The sequence below is a fragment of the Hyla sarda genome, chromosome 4 (genome assembly GCF_029499605.1).
Source record: "Hyla sarda isolate aHylSar1 chromosome 4, aHylSar1.hap1, whole genome shotgun sequence".
Classification (NCBI taxonomy): Eukaryota; Metazoa; Chordata; class Amphibia; order Anura; family Hylidae; genus Hyla; species Hyla sarda.
The window spans coordinates 11,904,731-11,929,837 of record NC_079192.1 but is presented as its reverse complement, the minus strand read 5'-3'; the positions used below and the strand labels follow the sequence as shown (position 1 = coordinate 11,929,837).

At 43.3% G+C, this 25,107-nt stretch overlaps 1 protein-coding gene across 1 annotated transcript; it reads right to left on the bottom strand.

Annotated features, from left to right (window-relative positions):
* Positions 1 to 14,251: 14,251 nt before the first annotated feature.
* LOC130367250 (vitelline membrane outer layer protein 1 homolog) lies at positions 14,252 to 24,352 on the bottom strand. The gene is made up of 2 exons (XM_056569655.1): positions 24,207 to 24,352; positions 14,252 to 14,546 (listed from the first exon to the last, which is right to left on the bottom strand). The coding sequence occupies exons 1-2, from the start codon at positions 24,350 to 24,352 to the stop codon at positions 14,252 to 14,254; spliced, it is 441 nt and encodes a 146-aa protein (XP_056425630.1).
* Between the last annotated feature and the right edge of the window lie 755 nt (positions 24,353 to 25,107).

Genomic DNA, 25,107 nt, shown 5'->3' with positions numbered 1-25,107 from the left:
AGCCCCTATATAATCGGCGGCCATCTTGCCTCTCTTCATTTCATCTATGCACTCAGATGGAGAGGACGGGACTGTGTGTGTGTGAATAGCTCATACCACAGCGTTACACTGCAACTGCTAGTCACATCAGCATTAGGGAAAGGCAGGAGTGCAGAGTGCTGTGCTGTTACACTGAGAAGGATCATTGATTGCTAAACCTCCTATTCACGTTATTGAGCATTGCAGCAGAGAGGGGCAGATAGCTGTCAGCTGCCTCATACAGATCTCCAAGCTGCCTGAACTTTATCAACCATCTAATTTTTCAGCTCTATTGAGTTTTTTTTTCTCCACAAATCTTCTGCTGCTCAGAATTGTGTGACAGAGTGCAATTTAGGGTTTAATCCCTGGATTTTTTTTGGGTGGTGCTGCACTGTTGGGTCCTGCTGCTGTTCAGAAATAAGTCATATTAGTGTGGACTTTAGTGCCTTTTTACCATTTTTCACCTGTTACTCTGTCTCTCTGCTAAATTCAGTGTTATACCACACGTTATATACCTGCCGGTGTATTAAAGAAAAAAAAGTTTTTCCTGAGTACAAATACGCTTTTTCAGTGGCCTTATCATTGCAAAGGGCCTAAATACAAGCAAATAGCGTACCATATACCACCTTTTTTTCTGTCTCTGTGCTAAATTAAGTGTTATACCACACGCTATACACCTGCCGGTGTATTAACCCCTTAAGGACCGGGGGTTTTTCCGTTTTTGCATTTTCGTTTTTTGCTCCTTGCCTTTAAAAAATTATAACTCTTTCAATTTTGCACCTAAAAATCCATATGATGGCTTATTTTTTGCACCACCAATTCTACTTTGTAATGATGTCAGTCATTTTGCCCAAATATTTACGGTGAAACGGGAAAAAAAATCATTGTGCGACAAAATTGAAAAAAAAATGCTGTTTTGTAACTTTTGGGGGCTTCCGTTTCTACGCAGTACATTTTTTGGTAAAAATTACAGCTGATATTTATTCTGTAGGTCCATACGATTAAAATGATACCCTACTTATATAGGTTTGATTTTGTCGGACTTCTGGAAAAAATCATAACTACATGCAGGAAAATTAATACGTTTAAAATTGTCATCTTCTGGCCCCTATAACTTTTTATTTTTCCGTGTATGGGGCGGTATGAGGGCTCATTTTTTGCGCCGTGATCTGAAGTTTTTAACGGTACCATTTTTGCATTGATAGGACTTATTGATCGCTTTTTATTCATTTTTAAATGACATAAAAAGTGACCAAAAATGCACTATTTTGGACTTTGGAATTTTTTTGCGCGCACGCCATTGACCGAGCCATTTAATTAATGATATATTTTTATAATTCGGACATTTCCACACGCGGTGATACCACATGTTTATTTTTATTTACACTGTGTTTTTTTATTTATTGGAAAAGGAGGGTGATTCAAACTTTTAATAGGGGAGGAGTTCAATGATCTTTATTCACTTTTTTTTTTTTGCAGCGTTATAGGTCCCATAGGGACCTATAACACTGCACACACTGATCTCCTATGCTGATCACTGGTTTCTCATAAGAAACCAGTGATCAATGATTCTGCCGCATGACTGCTCATGCCTGGATCTCAGGCACTGAGCGCATCATTCGGCGATCGGACAGCGAGGAGGCAGGAAGGGGCCCTCCCGCTGTCCTGTCAGCTGTTCGGGATGCCGCGATTAGCCGCGGCTATCCCGAAGAGCTCGACTGAGCTAGCCGGGAACTTTCACTTTCACTTTTAGCGGCTAAAGGGTTAATAGCGCGCGGCGCCGCACGCTATTAGAGGCAGGTCCCGGCTTCACTATCACGCAAGCAAATAACGTACTATTTAGTACCTGTATTTCTGTTTTATACCACACGTTATACACCTGCCGGTGTATTAAAGAAAAAGAAAGGTTTTCCTGCGTACAAATACGCTTAACAGTGGCCTTATCATTGCAAAGGGCATACATACAACCAAGTAGTGTACTATTTACTACCTGTATTTCTGTCTCGGTGCTAAATTCAGTGCTATTCCACACATTAGTATACACTGGCTGGTGTATACAACAAAAAAAATATTTTTTTTCTGCGTATAAATACACATACCAGTGCGCTCATCATTGCAAAGTGCATACATACAACAAAGGAGTGTACTATTTAGTAACTGTTATTCTGTCTAGGGCCTATATACTTTGAAAGGACAGCCGTAAGTAATCACCTGCTGCTGTTCTATACCCTCATAAACGCACTAAGTATGTCAGGCAGGGAAGTGCCAGGACGTGCACAAAGAAGGGGCAGAGGCCTACATACATCAGGCATAGTTGGCAGCAGACTTGGGGCGAGTGGCAGCAGGAGTCGCAGCAATAGGCCTGAGCTCCCGTTAACACCCAGTGGTCATGTCGTCGACCCATCTCTCCTCGTCAATTGGTTTGCACACTCATCCCCATCATCACAAGCGACATCTGACAACCCCAGTCAAGAGTCGGTGGGTTCCTCAGACACATCCCTCAGTTGGCATGGCCTTTTTTTACACCCATTGAGAGGGAGGACAAACTGACCTACTTCAGGGAGCTTCCACGTAGTCGGTTGGCCGATGCCTATCGGCCACATGGTCCATCCACTCGCAGGTCTGACTCGGGGGGCCCTCTGCGCTCACCTTCCACTGCCACGGCTGCTGGGGAGGGGAGGGGTGGCAGGAGCAGTACCGGCTCAATCAGCAGCAGCCTGAGTCTACAGTCGCTGATGAGTAGCTTCCTTCAGCCGCATAGTGAAGCAACTCATCAGCAACAGGTAGACATGGAGCAGGACCTGAACCAGCAGGTGGTGGCATACCTTGACATGACCCTGCCAACAACCGTTGAAGATCCGCTGGACTTCTGGGCAGCCAAACTCGATTTATGGCCGCAACTAGCGGAGTTTGCCCTGGAAAAGCTGTCCTGGCCGGCCAGTAGTGTGCCATCAGAGCGGGTGTTTAGTGCGGCCAGGGCCATAGTCACCCCAAGGTGAACTCGTCTGTCCACAAAAAATGTGGAGAGACTGACGTTTGTTAAAATGAATCAGGGATGGATCAGCCAGGATTTCCAGCCACCAATGACAGATGGGTCTGAGTAGATTGACCATGCTCCTACAACAAAATTTTCTCTATTGTGGTTGGTTATGAAACCCTCTGGGGCAGACCTGGGGATTGTACGGCCCGCTTGGCACATACAGCCCTTTGATTGGCTCTGACCGGCCCGCGCTGATTGGGGGACAACTATGCTGCCTAATCTGGGGGAAATCTATGCTGCCTAATCTGAGGGACAAGTATGCTCTATCAAAAGAACAAAAATGTAAGAGTGTTCAGGGTAGTGCCTAAAAAGTAACTTTTATTTGGATCATTAAAAATCATCCAAAAATGTGTTTAATTCCAACACCATTAAAATGAATATATATAGACCACCGGGAGCAGAAACCTTCTTGAAACAAAGGAGACGCTCAACCTGTGCCACAGCTAATTAGCAACTGTTGGTTACCAAAATTGAGTAGCAACGTGTCATACCACTAATATATTATACCACCGACGTGTTTCTGCCATATATTTAAATGGCGTCCTCAGGGAGGCATACAATTTGTACAGAATAGGTATGTCAGATCAATATAAAAGATTTTATACCCTGGAGTAGACTAGGGGTGACTGCTATCTCTTATTGACCCTCTAAGGTCGTCCGTGTCTACCTAGGAGTCACCCAATATCCCACCACATGCCATTTATAAGAAACAACCAAAATTCAACTGTTCATTTAGGCCTTTTGGAGCCACTGAGTCAAGATGATAGATCCAGCGGCATTCCCGTTGGAGTAGAAGTGTATCTATATCCCCACCCCTCTGGGAGGGAATAATCCCGTCAATCCCCATTAATTTGATTGATCTTAAATCACCCGAGTGCTGTTGGTTAATGTGGGTTGCCACAGATGTTTCTCGATGGTTTCTTATGTCCTCGATGTGCTCCAAGATTCTTTTTCTAAATTCTCTCAAAGTCTTCCCCACATATATGCGGGGGGCAGGTGCATATTCCCATATATATATTGCATTTGGATGAGCAGTTGATAAATTCTCTAATGGGTATCACTTCTCCTTGTATGTTCTGTACCTTGTCACTCTTCTCCACATATTGGCACGCTCTACAATGGCCACATCTAAAGCAGCCTGAGATATCTGATAGCCTGTTGAGCCAGTTTTGCAGTGTCTGTTCTGTTTCAAGATGGCTCCGGACCACCAAATCTCCTATACTCTTGCCCCGTCGATATGTAATTTGTGGGCTCGGGCCAACAATATCCCGGAGGTCCATCCCAAGGATATTCCAATGCTGGTTGATAATTTCTCTCACCTGAGGTGCCCTTCTGTCAAAAGTGCCAATAACTCTAGCACTTGTGGATGTGTCAGTCCTAGTTCTTGGCACAAGAAGCTCATTTCTAGGCGTTCTAAGTGCTGACTGATAGGCCCTGGACAATATGTGGTCCGGATACCCTCTATTGGTAAACCTCTGCCTCATGACAGCCGCCTCTCTCTCGAAATTTGTGTGCGATGAAATAAATGGCATGTGGTGGGATATTGGGTGACTCCTAGGTAGACAGGGACGACCTTAGAGGGTCGATAGGAGATAGCAGTCACCCCTAGTCTACTCCAGGGTATATAGTCAATCAATAGGAGGTTCCTGAACGGGACCGCCCTTTTTAGGGCGACCACCCCGTCTAGATTTTAGGGTCAATGTAATAGGGTAATCTAGTGATAGTGTAGATCATTTAGGCCCACGCCTTGCCCCTTCCCTCCTCCCTTTTAGGGACCCCCATTACAGGGACCTTCCCATCCACATCCATTTATATTAAGCCCTGTTCAGTTTGGGCCGATTGTGGATATGGGGGTGAATCCGTTTCCTGAGGTTACCCCCATCTCTACAATACCTACCATCCTCACTCAGGACAATGTTTGTGTTGCCACTATATATACCCCATCTTTGGTTTGAACATACCCCTTATTCATGACAGATATAGGCGTCTCTCTCTATCTAGTAATGCTGTATTGCACACACATTTCTGACAGCTACATTCACACACAATGGCCTATAACTAACCCTAGGAGAATAGTCACAACTCATCCCCTATCTAATTGTTGGGGTTGGTTGCGACAATACAGTTATGGAACAGTAGCCTCAGTATCCATGAATGTATAAATTGATGCGGGGCTAAACAGCCTCAAAGCTTTGTTTACATACTTGTTATCTTCCAGAACGGAGGCTTCAGAGTGAACGCCACTGTGTATCCTCATTGGACATGCCCCCTCTGTTTAGAGCGTCACAGAGGACGGGCGCAGTGGCGCGCATATAACCTCCGGCACTTGCCGGAAGTGACGACAAACGCTGACAGTTCACACACCGGAGTGAATAGAGCTGGACGGAGCCAGCTCCCTGCGCCACAGCAGGTTGTCGCACCCGCCTCGTTAACCAGGGATCCGTGAGTAAACCTTTGGATCAATGTTAACACATGGTCCAATCTTTCTCCTGCAGGGTGCCACTTGAATGCTGTATTTTTGTTTCTTTACAGGGGGACCAACGGATAGAGTCCTGGCATACAATATAGGGACAGTGTTTTACCATTTATGTATATCTGCTGCTTTTCCCTACAGGATACATAGGGATAGGAGAATCTTCTTTTTGCAGATGGATGACCTGTTACCTATGCCAAGGACCTATTTAATACTCTTGTATTGATCTGATATACCGATCTTGTACATATAAAATTTTTTATATTGATCTGACATACCTATTCTGTACATATTGTATGCCTCCCTGAGGACGCCATTTGAATATATGGCAGAAACGCGTCGGTGGTATAATATATTAGTGGTATGACACGTTGCTACTCAATTTTGGTAACCAACAGTTGCTAATTAGCTGTGGCACAGGTTGAGCGTCTCCTTTGTTTCAAGAAGGTTTCTGCTCCCGGTGGTCTATATATATTCATTTTAATGGTGTTGGAATTAAACACATTTTTGGGTGATTTTTAATGATCCAAATAAAAGTTACTTTTTAGGCACTACCCTGAACACTCTTACATTTTTGTTCTTTTGATATATCTGAATGCTGGGTGGAATTGCGCTTAAGCGCAGTCTGACGTGGGACCTAACATATCTACGTTTAAGTGATTATTTCGGACAAGTATGCTCCTAATCTGGGTGACATCTATGCTGTCTAATCTGGGGGACAACTATGCTCCTAATATGGGGAAAACTGAAGCTTCAGGCTTTGGGCCTATCATTTTTTGAAGTTTAGCAATAGCTAAATACATGCTTAATGCAAATGTCAACATTGATCTTTAAATGTAAGGGGTTATGAAACCCTCTTGGGTACTGCGAATTACTGCTCCAGACTCATTCTGTGTCTTTCACAAACTACTTGCCTTCCTGGTGCCTCAGGCCTTGGGCCTATAATTTTTTGAAGTTAAGCAGTAGCTAAATACATGCTTAATGCAAATGTAAACATTGATCTTTAAATGTAAGGGGTTGGGAAAACCTCTTGTCTACTGCAAATGCATGCTCCAGACTCATTCTGTGTCTTTCAGGAACTACTTGCCTCCCTGGTGCCTCTGGCCTTGGGCCTTACATTTTTGGATATTTAGCAGTAGCTAAATACATGCTTAATGCAAATTTCAACAATGATCGCTAAATTCTCGGCGCTCTGCCAGGGCCTTCTCCTACCCTGCCTGGGCCGATCCGAGGACCTCACTAACCAACTCACTAACTAATCCAATCGCTTATATCGACGGGCGGTGTGTACAAAGGGCAGGGACTTAATAAACACCAGCTTACTACCCTCACTTACTGGTAATTCCTCGTTTTAAGGTTAAATAATTACAATCACAGATCCCCATCACAAACTGGTTTCAGCGTGCAACACGCACCTGTCCTTGAAAGATAGAGAGACGCTTATCCGTTCAGTGGAGCGCTAGTGCGGCCCAGGACATCTGAGGCCATAACAAACCTGTTATTGCTCGATCTCGCAATTGATCGGGCAAGGTAAGGGGTTATTAAAGCCTCTTGGGTACTGCTGAGGCCTACTCCTGACTGCTCCTGGTGCAATGTATGGGGTAATTAAACACTCTTGGGTAGTGTTATTGTAAAATTTACTGCTAATTTTATCAGTAATAAAATTGAATTTTGCAGAATGCTAACCGTTACACAACGGAACGCTTGTTGCGTGTGATTTTTTTATGAAAAAAAAAATAGATGGAGAGGGATTAACTCTGCTTAATCATTTTTGGCGAATAGAATCCTTTTGCCATCTGATTTTTTGGAGACAGATGCACTTACACACATGTAATAAATTTTTTACATGCGCTTGATTTAACAAAAAGTTATTTTGTCCGACAATTTTGATAAAATTGACTGGTGTGTAGTGTGTACTCGTGCCTAAGTCAACTCCAGTCTGTGTCCGTCAGGCAATATATGGGTTACTGATGCAGCAGAGGTGGGGCCTTGGTCTTGGAATTTCAATTATTAAAAAAAATTTGAACATATTGTGTGGTTTATTATATTATAGAAGAATGTCTTTGGGTGGTCCACCGTCCTGCAGTATAGAGTCTTCTGAACTGCTGTATATGCGCTTGTTTTAACAAAAAGGTATTTTGTCAGACAATTAAAAAACAAAATTGTGTTTTTTTGGGGTGGATTGTGAAGCCCGGGTGATGGGTGTGTAGTGTGTACTCGTGCATCAGTCAACTACAGTCTGTGTCCGTTAGGCAATATATGGGATACTGATGCAGCAGAGGTGGGGCCGTTGTCTTGGAATTTCAATTATTTAAAAAAATTTGAACATGTTGTGTGGTTTATTATATTATAGAAGAATGTCTTTGGGTGGTCAACCGTCCTGCATTATAGAGTCTTCTGAACTGCTGTATATGCGCTTGTTTTAACAAAAAGGTATTTTGTCAGACAATTTAAAAAAAAATTGAATTTTTTTGGGATGGATTGTGAAGCCCGGGTGTGTACTCGTGCATCAGCCAACTCCAGGCTGTGTCTTTCAGGCAATATATGGGTTACTGATGCAGCTGAGGTGGGGCCTGGGTCTAGGAATTCAATTTTTTTTTTTTAAATGTAACAATTGTGTGGTTCATTATTTTTGAGAAGAAAGTCTTTGGGTGGTCCACCGTCCTGCCTTATAGAGTCTTCTGAAATGTTGGATATGCGCTTGTGTTTACACAAAGTTGTCAAATAAAAAATAAAAAATAATAAAATTTTGTTTATTTTGGGGCGGATTGTGAAGCCCTGTGTGTACTGGTGCATCAGCCAACTCCAGACTGGCTCCTTCAGGCAATAAATTGGTTCCTGATGCCGCAGAGGTGGGGCCTGGGTCTGGGAATTAAAAATTTTGGGATTGCGGGTGCTACAAAAAAAGATGGACACACCCTAATCCGTTCAGTGAAGCGCGCCTGCGGCCCCGGACATCTGAGGGCATAACACACCTGTTATTGCTCGATCTCAGGACAAGGGGGGTTCATCATCAGGAGAAGAGAGTTGCAGGTTGCCCTCGAGTCAGCAAGGCGGTAGCACGGTTGGCAGTCAGCGTGGTGTGGCAGTAGTGGAAATTCTGGAGCCAAACGTGCCCGGGAGAGACGACCTGCTTCGCGGCAGCTTACCTTTCTGTGAGTTAGCGGGTTAGCAGCACCGGTCGATGAACGATAGAGACACGCTAATCCGTTCAGTGGAGCGCGCAAAAATTGTGTGATTTATTATTTTTGAGAAGAATGTCTTTGGGTGGTCCACCGTCCTGCATTATAGATTCTTGTCAACTGTTGGATATGCGCTTGTTCTTACACAAAGGTAATTTCTAAAATGTTGTTGTTTTTTGGAGGGGATTGTGAAGCCCGGGTGTGTACTGGTGTATCAGCCAACTCCAGGCTGTGTCCTTCAGGCAATATATGGGTTCCTGATGGCGCAGAAGTGGGGCCTGGGTCTGGAAATTTCAAATTTTTGGATAGCGGGTGCTACCAGTGAGAAATCTTTGAAAAAATGTCATATATTGTGTTGTTTTTTGGGGGGGATTGTGAAGCCCTGGTGTATACTCTTGCATCAGCCAACTCCAGGCTGTGTCATGCAGGCAATATATGAGTTACTGATGCAGCAGGGGTGGGGCCTGGTTCTGTAAATTTCAAATTTTTGGATAGCGGGTGCTACCAATGAGAAATCTGTGACAAAAATTTCATATATTGTGTTGGTTTTTGGTGGGGGATTGTGAAGCCCTGGTGTGTACTCTTGCATCAGCCAACTCCAGGCTGTGTCATGCAGGCAATATATGGGTTACTGATGCCACAGGGGTGGGGCCTGGTTCTGGAAATTTCAAATTTTTGGATAGTGGGTGCTACCAATGAGAAATCTTTGACAAAAATGTCATATATTGTGTTGTTTTTTTTTTTTGGGGGGGGGGGGGGGAATTGTGAAGCCCTGGTGTGTAGTGTACTAGTGCATCAGCCAACTCCACGCTGTGCCATTCAGCCACTAAATGGTCTCTTCTTGCTGCCAACATGTCAACGCTATGTCATTCAGTCACTATAGGGTCTCCTGTCACTGATGCCACCACCAGGCTCTGTCATTGTGCTGCTGTACGGCAGTGATTCTAAGAGCGATGTCGGTAATCTGCATGCTATTCTGAATAACAGTATTATTTCACTACCCCAGCACACTCCATATGCGTTTTAGGACACAGCAAAGTGTTCTATACCCCTATAGAGGCTGTATGTAGGCAAGAAATAGCCTTTTTTAACATCGATTTGCCACAAATAAATTCGGATTGAAACAAACTTTTCGGGAAAATTCGGCGAATCGGCCGAATCGAATTTTTGAAAAGTTCGCTCATCTCTACCCACTACCTCTTATCTCAAAACTTTTTGACCGTCTACATGGTTCCAAGGTCTTCTCCAAGGTGGACTTACGTGGAACGTATAACCTCATTCGTATCCGCAAGGGAGATGAATGGAAAATGGCCTTCAATACTCGTGACGGACATTTTGAGTATCTTGTAATGCCTTTTGGTCTCTGCAATGCTCCAGCCGTTTTTCAATAGCTTGTCACTAATATCTTCCGTGATCTTCTTTACACCTGTGTTGTCGTATACCTAGATGACATACTGATCTTCTCTTCCAACATAGAGGAGCATCGTACTCATGTTCCTCTGGTTCTTCAGTGACTACGGAAGAATCATCTCTACGCCAAACTGGAGAAATGTCTGTTCGAGAAGTCTAGTCTTCCGTTTCTTTTCTACATTGTCTCTCATTGGGGCTTGCAGATGGATCCAGATAAATTGACTGCAGTGTTGGATTGGCCTCGTCCTTCAGGCCTACATGCTGTTCAATGCTTTCTGGGATTTGCAAACTATTATCATCAATTTATCCCACATTTTTCATCCTTGGTTGCTCCAATTGTGGCTCTCACTAAGAAGGCATCTAATCCTAAGTCTTGGCCTCAAGAGGCTGAAGAGGCCTTCTCCCATTTAAAGTCTGCATTTGCCTCTGCTCCTGTGCTTACAAGACCTGATCCGGAGAGGCCCTTTGCTTTGGAGGTTGATGCTTCATCTATTGGAGAGGGTGCTGTTCTTACTCAGGGCAAGACTTTGGTTTGGACTCCACGCCTAGGCATATTATTCCTCCTGACCGTTTGATTCCTGCTGCTCTTGCCGAAATTAAGCAAGTCCCTTCGGTAAAATCCTTTGTGCCTGCCAGATTGAGACGCAAGGTCCTGAAATGGGGTCATTCTTCCTTAACAGCAGGACATCTTGGAATACGCAAGACTCTACTTCTAATCTCCCGGCACTACTGGTGGCCCCCATCATGAACATGATGTTTATGATTTTGTCCGTTCCTGTGAAACTTGTGCCCGTGACAAAACTCTTCTACAGAGACCGGCAGGACTCTTACAGCCTTTACCTATTCCGGAGACTCCCTGGTCCCATATTGCCATGGATTTCATCACCGATTTGCCACCATCTCATAATAACACGTTGTTGATCATTTTTCCAAAATGGCTCATTTCATTCCCCTACCAGGTCTTCCGTCTACCCCACAGCTGGTGAAGTACTTCTTGTTGCTTGTCTTTCGTTTACATGGTCTTCCTCAGCATATCTTTTCGGATCGACGTGTGCAGTTTGTCTCTAAGTTCTGGCGAACCCTTTGTAACCGTCTGGACATCAATCTGGACTTGTATTCAGCCTACCACCCTCAATCCAACGGTCAGGTGGAGAGGGTTAATCAAATTCTTAAGACTTATCTTCGCCATTTTGTTTCAGCTCGCCAAGTCGATTGGATCGACCTTCTCCCCTGGACTGAATTCTCATATAATCATAAGGATTCTGAGTCCACTTGGTTGTCTCCCTTTTTTGTTGTCTACGGACTCCATCTCCATTCTCCTCTTCCTCTCCCAGTTTCCTCCTTTGTTCCTGCTGTTGATGAGCTGGTCCGTGACTTCTCTCCCATCTGGCGACAGACCCGGCAGTAGTTATCTCAGGTTTCTTCACGCATGAAGGCGCAAGCGGATAAAAGTAGAAGACTTTCTCTCCGTCTTTCTCTCCTGGTGACATGGTGTGGCTTTCATCCAAGTACATCCACTTCAAGAAACCCTGTTACAAGCTTTGTCCTTGCTACCTTGGTCCCTTTCAGATTCTACAAAAAATGTATCCTGTCTCCTACAAACTTCGTCTGCCTGCTACGTTACGAATTTCCTCAAGCCTCTTGTCATAAACCCGTTTTCTCAGAAGAATCTTGTCCCCACACCTGTCTCCGGCTCTTCTGACGTCTACAAAGTTAAACAGATTCTTGCCACTAAAACTATGACAATTTTTTCCGGTCGACTGGGAGGGTTATGGTCCAGAGGAGAGATCTTGGGAGCCTAAAGAGAATATCCTGTACCGTGACCTTCTCAGGAGTTTTCTGAGTCGTAAAAGGAGGCGGAGACCAAAGGGAAGGGGGTACTGTTACGTTATGCACCCTGGCCGCACATGCTGGCCGTGAGCGCATGGTCCCGTTACCTGCTGCTGCTGGCGAGGCTGGGATTCGCATTGCGGGACTTGCCCTCATGCAAATCCGAGTCTGTCACTTACCAGGTGCTTCTCCTGCCCCCACTCTGCCTCTCTGCTCCGGCGCACGTGTCCCCGTCACCTAGTGGACACGCGCCGGAGCTTTAAGATTTAAAGGGCCAGTGCGCCCATTAGTGTAGTACAACTGTGGCTCATTGATAAATTCCTCCTCCTCCCACACTTCCCTGCCGGATCTTTGTTGCCTTGAGCCTGAGAGAAAGCATTTCTGAGAGTTGCCTTGCAGTGTATCTGATCCCTTGCTTTGTGACTTTGACCTTGCTCCTCTGCCACCTGCCTACTGACCTCCTGCTACGTCCTGACTACGCTACTGTGCCCCCTACCCTGAACTTCTGCTATCCTGACTATGAGCTGCCTTATCCCTCCTGTGCCTCGCATCTCCTCAGCCACCTGTGTGGTCGAGCCGTGCCAGGGGTAGTGACATGGGTGCCGCTTTGCAACGTGCTCTGGTGAAAACCAGCAGCACCTTAGACTCTGTTCCCTGGTACAGTCCGAGCCATCTGCCACACAGGTCAAGCGGACCCACATCCACCGGTGTTCCTGTCTTCTGAAACATGAGTGTTACAACTTCCCTCTCTACTGCTAATACCTCTCCTTATACACCCATGAGCACTTATCTCTACTGCTAATACCTCTCCCTATACATCCTTCAGTAATTTTCTTCTACAGCTAATGCCTCTGCATTCTGCTATCACTTACTGTTGTTACATTGTCTGTCTACTTTAAAGTCTTTAAAAAAAGTTGGCCCCTAAATCCCTTTCCTCAGATACTGAGGTCAGGACTGTATCACATCTTTTTGGGGTTTCTAAGCCCCAGGTGCATTATTCTGCTCTTATTCACATTAAATGTCAGTGACCAGAGTTTTGACCATTTCTCTAGTTTACCTAAATCCTTATACATTTGGCATATTTTGTACATTTGGCCACTGACACTGATAATTTTAATAGTTGTTTTTTTTTAACAGTGAGAAGACGAAAAAACAAATTTCAAATAAGTTATTAATTGATTTGTATTTTACTCAAATAAATAAGTATTTGACCCACTATTAATCAGCAAGATTTCTGGTTCCCAGGTGTTTTGATTAGAGCTGAGATTAGGAGCACTCTCTTAACCCCTTAAAGGGGTACTCTGCCCCTAGACATCTTATCCCCTATCCAAAGAATAGGAGGTAAGATGTCCGATCTCCCTGCTGCACCCGGCATTCGTTTAGAGCATCGGGTGCAGTGCCGGATGCTCATGACGACACGGCCACGCCCCCTCAATGCAAGTCTATGGGAGGGGGCATTACAATGAATAGAACACAGGCTTGAAGCCCCATTCTTAAGATTGTGGGCAGCGGGTCAAAGCAGTCTGACCCCCCCATGATCTGACACTTATTCCCTATTCTGCACCTTTAAACATTACATTCTCTATTCAAAAGAAATTGTGACTCGCGCATCAGTAAACTGAGCCAGAAAGACATAAGCAAATGTACACAGCAGCCTGTAGACCAGGGTTTCTTAAAGGGGTACTCCACCCCTAGACATCTTATCCTCTATCCAAAGGATAGGGGATGAGTTGTCTGATCACGGGGGTCCTGCTGCTGTGGATCGTCACGTTCTTCCTGCTGCACCTGGCGTTCGTTCAGAGCGTCAGGTGCAGCGCCGGAGGCTCATGATGTCACGGGTATGCCACACTCGTAACGTCACGGCCACGCCCCCTCAATGCAAGTCTATGGGAGGGGGCGTGATGGATTGCAGTGAGGGGGCGTGGCCGTGACATCACGAGTGAGGTGTACCGGTGACATCATGAGCCTCCGCCCCACATCACCAGTCACCGGATGCCTGGAGTGCCGCAGCCTAGATTTCTGGTGACCCCCACGATCAGACATCTTATCACCTATCCTTTGCATAGAGATGTCTAGGGGCGGAGTTCACTTTTAACAAGGGCGCCTCCAGCTTTGGCCTTCCGGTCCATGCTGGGAGTTGTAGTTTTGCAAGAGCTGGAGGCGTCCTGGTTGGGAAATGCTGATGTAGACAGTGACCAAGATATAGGTGTTGATATCACATACAATAGAATTACAGCAGAAGTTATAACTTTATTTATAAAATTTAGATCCAGATTTACATTCCATTACTGAGACGTTTTATGTTGGACAACATTCAAAGCGGACATCATTGAGCGCGGTGTCATCTCCTTTGCCTTGTGAACCTTCCACTCTGGTTTGGATACCACAGATACCACCGGGGCAAATTCCACTCCAGCTCCCATAATTTCCCCAGGGGCCACCATTTCCTCCTAGAATGGTGTGATCTGAACATTGCATCATGATGTTGTTGGCCGCTGTGTCGTCTCCTTTACCCTGTGGTGGCTCAACCTTCAAGGCAAAACTTATAAGATTTCCACTAGGACACCAGGAAACGTAAGTCCAGTCCCCCCAACTGTGGAGGAAGACACATAGGTTAGATGGTGTTTATTATCAACATGTCATTGGTGTTTCGTGCAGTTTCGTGCAGTTGAAGAATAGTGTTGAGCACGAATATTCGTAATGCAATTTTTCATCACGAATATCGGCACTTCGCGGTTTTGCGAATATTAAGAATTTAGTGATATATATATATATATATATATATATATATATATATATATATTCGTAATGACGAATATTCTTTTTTTTTTCACATGCAACTTTTCCTTGCAAATTTTATGCAAATTTTCGCATGAAAAAAAAAAGTGAACGAACATAGCGAATATGTGAATTTTGCGAACATAGGATGAATAATCATCAATATATTCACAAAATATCGCGAATTCGAATATGGCCCCTGCCGCACACTATTTCCACATGAATCTTAGAGCAGAGATACAATTGAGAGCATTTTACCCTCAGCTGCGATATGTAATTCACTTTATCAGGACCTTACTTATTATGAACTAATATTGAGAAGGTTCTGGATGGCCATAGTACACAAATACACTTCACTTTTACTAGAAATACGTTCCTGATGTAATAGAAACTTCTTAACCCCTTAAAGGGGTACTCCGCCCCTGGCATCTTATCCCCTATCCAAAGGATAGGGAATAAGATGTTAGATCGCCGCGGTCCCGCTGCTGGGGACCCCGGGGATCCCCACTGCGGCACCCCGCCATCATTACTGCACAGAGCGAGTTCGCTCTGTGCGTAATGACGGGCGATACAGGGGCCGGAGCAGCGTAACGTCATGGCTCTGCCCCTCATGACAACACGGCCCGTCCCCTTAATGCAAGTCTATGGCAGGGGGCGTGACGACCGCCACGCCCCCACCCATAGACTTGTATTGATGGGGGCGGAGCCATGACGATGCTCCGGCCCCTGTATTGCCCGTCATTACGTGCAGAGCGACCTCGCTCTGCGCAGTAACGATAGCGGGGTGCTGCAGCAGCGATCCCCGGGGTCCCCAGCAGCGGCTGACATCTTATCACCTTACCTTTGGATAGGGGATAAGATGTCTAGGGGCGGAGTACCCTTTTAAGGACTCAGAGTTTTTCAGTTTTTGCACTTTCGTTTTTTCCTCCTTATCTTTTAAAAATCATAACCCTTTCAATTTTCCACCTAAAAATCCATATTATGGCTTATTTTTTGCATCACCAATTCTACTTTGCAGTGACATTAGTCATTTTACTAAAAAATTCACGGCAAAATGGAAAAAAAATCAGTGTGCGACAAAATCGAAGAAAAAACGCCATTTTGTAACTTTTGGGGGCTTCCGTTTCTACACAGTGCATATTTCGGTAAAAATGACACCTTATCATTATTCTGTAGGTCCATACGGTTAAAATGATCCCCTACTTATATAGGTTTGATTTTGTCGTACTTCTGGAAAAAATCATAACTACATGCAGGAAAATTTATACGTTTAAAAATTTCATATTCTGACCCCTATAACTTTTTTATTTTTCAACATACAGGGCGTTATCAGGACTAATTTTTTGCGCCGTGATCTGAAGTTTTTATCGGTACCATTTTTGTTTTGATCAGACTTTTTGATCACTTTTTATTCATTTTTTAATGGTATAAAACCGTGCGGTTTAATTAATTATATATTTTTATAGTTCCGACATTTCCGCACACGGCGATACCACATATGTTTATTTATTTTTTTATTGACACTGTTTTATTTTTTTTATGGGAAAAGGGGGGTGATTCAAACTTTTATTAGGGAAGGGGTTAAATGACCTTTATTAACACTTTTTTTTTTAACTTTTTTTTGCAGTGTTATAGGTCCCATAGGGCTTTGAACGCCGCTTCTAAAGGGTTAGTACCGCACATTGCCGCGATCGGCGATGTGTGGTAGTAGCCGCGGGTCCCGGCCGTTGATGAGCGCTGGGACCGACGCGATGTGATGCGGGGTCGCAACGCGAGCCGCTTCATATCGCGGGAGCCGGCGCAGGACGTAAATATATGTCCTGCATCGTTAAGGGGTTAAAGGGGTACTCCGGTGGAAAACGTTTGTTTTTGTTTTTTATTAACTGGTGCCAGAAAGTTAAACAGATTTGTAAATTACTTCTATTAAAAATTCTCAATCCTTCCAGTACTTATCAGCTGCTGTAATACTACAGAGGAAGTTCTTTTCTTTTGGGATTTCTTTTCTGTCTGACCACAGTGCTCTCTGCTGACACCTCTGTCCATTTTAGAAACTGTCCAGAGCAGCATATGTTTGCTATGGGGATTTTTTCCTGCTCTGGACAGTTCCTGACATGGACAGAGGTGTCAGCAGAGAGCACTGTGGTCAGACTGAAAAGAGATCCAAAAATTAAAGAATTTCCTCTGTAGTATACAGCAGCTGATAAGTACTGGAAGGATTAAGATTTTTTTATAGAAGTAATTTACAAATCTGTTTAACTTTCTGGCATCAGTTGATTTAAAAAAAAAAGAAACATTTTCCACCAGAGGACCCCTTTAAAGGGGTATTCCGCACCTAGACATCTTATCCCCTATCCAAAGGAATGCCGGGTCCCACCGCTGGGGACAACTGCGATCTCCCTGCTAGACCCTGTGTTTGTTTACAGCATCGGGTGCAGCGCCGGAGGCTCGTGATGTCCCGACCACACCCCCTCAATTCAAGTCGCCCATAGACTTGCATTGAGGGGGCATGGCTGTGACATCATGAGCGAGGTGCTGCCGTGACATCACGAGCCTCTGCCCTGCATCACCAGTCATACGGCATGGAGCGAAGTTTGCTCCATGCAACATATGTCGGGGGGTGCCTTAGCTGAGATAGCGGGAGTCCCCAGCGGAAGAACCCCTGCGATCAGACATCTTTTACCCTATCCTTTGGATAGGGGATAAGATGTCTAGGGGCGGAGTACCCCTTTAACCCCTAGAGGACATACGGTAGACATGGTGATCGGAACCAGCTGGATGCCGTTATGAGCAGTCGGGACCTCATGGATAATGGCGGACATCTGCGATGTCCGCCATTATCCCTTCAGATGCCACGATCAATACTGATCACAGGATTGAAAATATTGCGGTGGTTTTCAGACGCACATCCGACCGCCCGTGGTGCAATCGCGGGTGGCCCGATATATTGAGATGGCCGGAGGAGCTTTACTCACCACCTCCAGCCGGCGCCTGCAGTCTTCTTCTCTGGTCTACCTTCCAGCAGACCAGAGAATTAGATTGCAGATAACACTGATCAGTGCTATGCATATCCATAGCAATGTTTAGTATTTGCAATCCAAGGATTGCAATAAATAGTACCCTGTGGGGACACAAAAGTGTAAAAAAAAAAAAAATTATAAAAGTGAATGAGCCCCTCCCCAAATAAAATAAACATTCTCCTCTTTTCCCATTTTACCAAAGAAAATGTGAAAAAAGTAAAATAAATCAACATATTTGGTACCGACACCTGCGTAAATGTCCAAACTATTAAAATAAACTGTTAATGATCCCGTACGGTGAACAGCTAATTTTGTTAAAAAATATTTTTTTAAGCAGTACAGTAGTAGAAAAGCATGTAAACGCGGTTATCGTTTTAATCGTATTGACCCGTAGAGTAAACAAGACGTCATTGTTACCATAAAGTGCACTGTGTAAAAAAAAAAATAATAATTCAAAGTTGAAAAATTGTGATTTTCTTATCAATTTCCCCACACAAAGAATTATTATTTATTTTTTGTAATTTTTTTTTGCATCGTACATTTTATGGTAAAATGAAAGGTGTCACTAAAAAGTTTAACAGGTTGTGCAAACAAAAAATAAAAAAAAAGCCTCATATGGGTCTGTGGATGGAAAAGTTCTGCCTCTTAGAAGGGAAGGATGAAGACACAAAAATGCAAAAATGAGATTGTGTCCTTGAGGCCGAAATGGGTTATGTCCTTTAGGGGTTGATCATAGGTTATAGGACTGCAGTCCTCCATGTAGTTACATAATTACAGAATATTTATAACATTTTATGCAGATTATCTCAACCATGTTAATTTCTGCCAATAAAGAGGCTGCAGCCATGACAGGGTCTTGGTTCCTTAACCCCTTAAGGACCCAGCCCATTTTGACCTTAAAGGGGTATTCCGGTGGAAAACTTTTTTTTTTTTAAATCAACTAGTGCCAGAAAGTTAAACAGATTTGTAAATGACTTCTATTAAAAAATCTTAATCCTTCGGGTACTTATTAGCTGCTGAGGAAATTCTTTTCTTTTTGAAACACAGAGCTCTCTGCTGACATCATGACCACAGTGCTCTCTGCTGACATCTCTGTCCATTTTAGGAACTGTCCAGAGCAGCATATGTTTTCTATGGGGATTTTCTCCTACTCTGGATAGTTCCTAAAATGGACAGAGATGTCAGCAGAGAGCACTGTGGTCATGATGTCAGCAGAGAGCTCCTCTGTAGCAATTTCCTCAGTAGTATTCAGCAGCTAATAAGTACTGAAAGGATTAAGATTTTTTAATAGAAGTAATTTACAAATCTGTTAAACTGTCTGGCACCAGTTCAAAAAAAAAATGTTTTCCATTGGAGTACCCCTTTAACCCCTTAAGGACCCAGCCAATTTTCAGTTTAGGACCCGGCCATTTTTTGCACATCTGACCACTGTCACTTTAAGCATTAATACATTTTTTCGTGACATATTCTATTTTATGTTAGTGGAAAATTTCCATCGATACTTGCATAATTCCTTGGTGAAAAATTCCAAAATTTGATGAAAAAAATGAAAATGTTGCATCTTTTTAACTTTGAAACTCTCTGCTTGTAAGGAAAATAGATATTCCAAAAAAATTATAGTGATTCACATATACAATATGTCTACTTTGTGTTGGCATCATAAAGTTGAGATGTTTTTACTTTTGAACGACATCAGAGGGCTTCAAAGTATAGCAGCAATTTTCCAATTTTTCACAAAATTTTCAAAATCGGAATCTCTCAGGGACTAGTTCAGTTTTGAAGTGGATTTGAAGGGCCTTCATATTAGAAATACCCCATAAATTACAGCATTATAAAACCTGCACCCCTAAAAGTATTCAAAATGACATTCAGTAAGTGTGTTAACCCTTTAGGTGTTTCACAGGAATAGCAGCATAGTGAAGGAGAAAATTCAAAATCTTCATTTTTTACATTCGCATGTTCTTGTAGACCCAGTTTTTGAATTTTTTCAAGGGGTAATAGGAGAAAAAGTCCCACAAAATATGTAACCCAATTTCTCTAGAGTAAGGAAATACCTCACATGTGGATGTCAAGTGTTCGGCGGGCACAGTAGAGGACTAAGAAGTGAAGAAGCAACAATGGGATTTTGGAGAGTGAATTTTGATTAAATGGTTTTGGGGGGCATGTCACATTTAGGAAGCCCCTATGGTGCCAGAACAGCAGAAAACTCTCCACATGGCATACCCATTTGGAAACTACACCCCTCAAGGCACATAACAAGGGGTCCAGTGAGCCTTAACACCCCACAGGTGTTTGACGACTTTTCGTTAAAGTCGGATGTGTAAATGGAAAAAAAAATTCACTAAAGTGAAGTTTTTTCCCCAAATTTACAATTTTTACAAAGGGTAATGGGAGTAAATGCCCCCCCCCCCCCAAATTTGTAACCCCATCTCTTCTGAGTATGGAAATACCCCATGTTAGGATGTAAAATGCTCTGCGGGCGAACTACAATGCTCAGAAGAGAAGGAGTCACATTTGGCTTTTGGAAAGCAAATTTTGCTGAAATGGTTTTTGGGGGGCATGTTGCATTTAGGAAGCCCCTATGGTGCCAGCACAGCAAAAACAACCCACATGGCCTACTATTATGGAAACTTCACCCCTCAAGGAACGTAAAAAGGGGTACAGTGAGCCTTAACACCTCACAGGCGTTTTACGATTTTTTGTTAAAGTTGATTTTTTTTGCTAAAATGCTGTTTTTTCCCAAAATTTTTGATTTTACATTTTTACAAGGGGTAATAGGAGAAAATGACCTCCAAAATTTGTAACCCCATTTCTTCTGAGTATGGAAATACCCCATGTGTGGACGTCAAGTGCTCTGCTGGCAAACTACAATGCTCAGAAGAGGAGGAGCACCACAATGAACTTGTTTGGAATGGAAGTCAGGGGCCATGTGCGTTTACAAAGCCCCCCGTGGTGCCAGAACAGTGGACCCCCCACATGTGACCCCATTTTGGAAACTACACCCCTCACAGAATTTAATAAGGGGTGCAGTGAGTATTTACACCCCACTGGCGTTTGACAGATCTTTGGAACAGTGGGCTGTGCAAATGAAAAATTAAATTTTTCATTTTCACGGACCACTGTTCCAAAAATCTGTCAGACACCTGTGGAACATAAATTCCCACTGTACCCCTTATTGCATTACATGAGGGATGTAGTTTCCAAAATAGGGTCACATGTGGGGGGGGGGTCCATTGTTCTGGCACTATGGGGCTTTGTAAACACACATGGCCTTCAATTCCGGACACATTTTCTCTTCAAAAGCCCAATGTCGCTCCTTCTCTTCTGAGCATTGTAGTTCGCCCGCACACGTCCACACATGGGGTTTTTCCATGCTCAGAAGAAATGGGGATACAAATTTTGGGATCTTTTTTCCTATTTTCCCTTGTGAAAATGAAAAATTTAGGGTAACAAGCATTTTTGTGAAAAAAAAAAAATAATTTTCCCATCCAACTTTAACGAAAATTCGTCAAACACCTGTGGGGTGTTCAGGCATACTATACCCCTTGTTACGTTCCGTGAGGGGTGTAGTTTCCAAAATGGGGTCACATGTGGGTATTTATTTTTTTGCGTTTAAAATCAGCCACCCCTGTGCAAACCACCAATTTAGGTCTCAAATGTACATAGTGTGCTCTCACTCCTGAGCCTTGTTGTGCGCCCGCAGAGCATTTTATGCCCCCATATGGGGTATTTCCGTACTCAGGAGAAATTGTGTTACAAATTTTGGGGGTCTTTTTTTCCTTTTAAATAACTGGTGCCAGAAAGTTAAACAGATTTGTAAATTATTGATTGTCTTCAATAATTATTCATTGTGTATCATCCTTGAGGTATGGTTAAAAAAATACTATTTATTCACATTACATTTTGGATCGGTGGGGATCGATCTTTTTAACCACATATACCTCGAATGTTTTCTTCTAGATTTGTAAATTACTTCTATTTAAAAATCTCAATCCTTCCAGTACTTATCAGCTGCTGTATGCTCCACAGGAAGTTATTTTCTTTTTGAATTTCCTTTCTGTCTGACCACTGTGCTCTCTGCTGACACCTCTGTCCATGTCAGGAACTGTCCAGAGCAGGAGAGGTTTGCTATGGGGATTTTCTTGTACTCTGGACAGTTCCTGACATGGACAGAGGTGTCAGCAGAGAGCATTGTGGTCAGACAGAAAGGAAATTCTAAATGAAAAGAACTTCCTTTTGGAGCATACAGCAACTGATAAGTACTGGAAGGATTAAGATTTTTAAATAGAAGTAATTTGCAAATCTGTTTAACTTTCTGGTACCAGTTGATTAAAAAAAAATGTTTTCCATTGGGTTCCCCTTTAACCCCTTAACGACGCAGGACGTATATTTACGTCCTGCGCCGGCTCCCGCGATAAGAAGCGGGATCGCGCCGCGATCCCGCATCATATCGCGTCAGTCCCGGCGCTCATCAATGGCCGGGACCCGCGGCTAATACCACACATTGCCGATCGCGGCGATGTGCGGTATTAACCCTTTAGAAGCGGCGGTCAAAGCTGACCGCCGCTTCTAAAGTGAAAGTGAAAGTGACCCGGCTGCTCAGTCGGGCTGTTCGGGACCGCCGCAGTGAAATCCAGCTGACAGGACACCGGGAGAGCCCCTACCTGCCTCCTCGGTGTCCGATCGGCGAATGACTGCTCCGTGCCTGAGATCCAGGCAGGAGCAGTCAAGAGCCGATATCACTGATCACAGGCGTGTTAATACACGCCTGTGATCTGTGTAAAAGATCAGTGTGTGCAGTGTTATAGGTCCCTATGGGACCTATAACACTGCAAAAAAAATGTAAAAAAAAAAGTGTTAATAAAGGTCATTTAACCCCTTCTCTAATAAACTTTTGAATCACCCCCCTATCCCATAAAAAAAAATAAAACAGTGTAAAAAAAAAAAAATAAACATATGTGATATCGCCGCGTGCGTAAATGTCCGCACTATAAAAATATATCATTAATTAAACCGCACGGTCAATGGTGTACGCGCAAAAAAAATTCCAAAGTCCAAAAAAGCGTATTTTGGTCACTTTTTATACCATTAAAAAATGAATAAAAAGTTATCAAAAAGTCCGATCAAAACTTCAGATCACGGCCAAAAAATGAGTCCTCATACCGCCCTGTACGTGGAAAAATAAAAAGTTATAGTGGTCAGAAGATGACATTTTTAAACGTATAAATTTTCCTGCATGTAGTTATGATTTTTTCCAGAAGTACGACAAAATCAAACCTATATAAGTAGGGTATCATTTTAACCGTATGGACCTACAGAATAATAATAAGGTGTAATTTTTACCGAAATATGCACTGCGTAGAAACGGAAGCCCCCAAAAGTTACAAAATGGCGTTTTTCATCGATTTTGTCGCACAATGATTTTTTTTTCCGTTTTGCCGTGCATTTTTGGGTAAAATGACTAATGTCACTGCAAAGTAGAATTGGTGACGCAAAAAATAAGCCCTAATATGGATTTTTAGGTGGAAAAGTGAAAGGGTTATGATTTTTAAAAGGTAAGGAGGAAAAAACGAAAGTGCAAAAACGGAAAAACCCTGAGTCCTTAAGGGGTTAAGGTTCCCATGCACCTCCAACAGATATCGTCTGAATCATCATTCGGCCAACAGAACAGCTATTTCCCCCCCAACCACCACAAGCATGCGCACACACTCAGCTGACCAAATGTGAATTTGTTTTCAATGCGGAGAGCAGAGTAAGCTGCTGCCTGACACAAGGGTCGGGCATTAAAATTCAACAGATAGATCCTCCATCATCTCTTAGGGGAAAACCCTCTATACACCTAACAAAGATGTACAATCCTACAGAAATTGGGAGGTTTTGAAAACTTTTGCAATATGTATATGGAAACCTTATGGAGACAGACGGGGAGTGGTTTTTAAAAGAAATTTGATCTGTTTTCCTATTTCTGGATAACCCATTTAAAGGGGTATTCCGGCTTTATACATCTTATCCCCTATCCAAAGATAGGAGAAAAGATGTAGGATTGCAGGGGTCCCGTCTCAATTTTGGGGGCAGCGTCCGGCACAGAATTCCCCAGCGTCGGGACCCCTGCGAGCATACATCTTATCCCCTATCCTTTGGACAGAGGATAAGATGTATAAAGCCGGAATACCCCTTTGAATGAGTTATCCAGGAATAGAAAAACAGATCAAATTTCTTTTAAAAACCACTCCCCGTCTGTCTCCAGGTTGGGTGTGGTTGAGCAGCTCAATTCCATTGAAGTGAATGGAGACAAGTTGTAAAACCAAACACAACCTGGGGACAGACTTTTGAAAGAAATTAGCTCTGTTTTTCTATTCCTGAATAACCCCCTTTAAGCTTCTGAGAGAGTAAGAGTGGCTGAGGCTTCCTAAACCCAAGATAAATATCCGTTTAATGAGACATTTGTGTGGACTTACCCTCCGGTTGTAGATGTAATTGTGTCACCAACGTCTCTGCTTCTATAGGAAGAACAATATAGTTTAATCGAATTCAGGGCGGTGTCATCCCCATCAATTGGTCGTTCCACCTGGAAACAAACACATTGTGGTTTCCATATTAACATATAACTTTATACCAAACAAGGAAAACCATCCAATATTTCTTCCATCAACTTCTCCTGCTGCTGTCCCACCATAACCAGTCACTGATCTTTACCCTAAACAACATACAAGAATTTGGAAGGGAACACGAATACACTGGTTATAACAATGTCTTCTCCCCATTCACATCACGGAGGATGAAACGTTTCCTCCTGACACAGATCACTAGAGATGGGCAAATCGAAGCTCATGAAAAATTTGATTCTGAACAAATCCGAATTTCCTCTCGCTTCGTGGTAACGAATCACATCATTCACTACATTTTGAGCGGGGGGGGGGGGGGGGGGCTAAAATGGCGGCTACATATGTGTGGACATGGGGCAAGGAAATGCAAGGAAATAGTAGAAAAAGACCCACTCTAGGCGCAGGCTTCTCCGGAAGTATCAGGCAAAAGGTATATTAAAATGAAATATCTTTGATTTTGACAACCAATGACGCGTTTCGGATATACACCCTTCCTCAGATTGGTATAACAAAGCAGTGTTCTGAGAGGGTATATATACACACACTTAAAAAAATGCCAAAATTAGGCGGGTAAAATGTATTTACATAACATTAAAATAGAGTACGTATGAGAATATTTATATGGGGTGAGATGCAGGGGGTAAGATCAAGTAGAAAATGCAAACAATAAAAGATAAAAAAAAGTCCACGAAGTAACAGAAATAACTCTTCAGGTTATACAGAGGCTTGGCCCGCACATAGATTGATTGATGTC

Excerpts from the sequence above, each read along its gene's own strand:
- LOC130367250 (XM_056569655.1), bottom strand. The coding sequence starts at position 24,352 with ATGTTAATATGGAAACCACAATGTGTTTGTTTCCAGGTGGAACGACCA. Across the intron at positions 14,547-24,206 it reads ATTACATCTACAACCGGAGG|TTGGGGGGACTGGACTTACG; the intron begins GTAAGTCCACAC and ends CTTCCTCCACAG.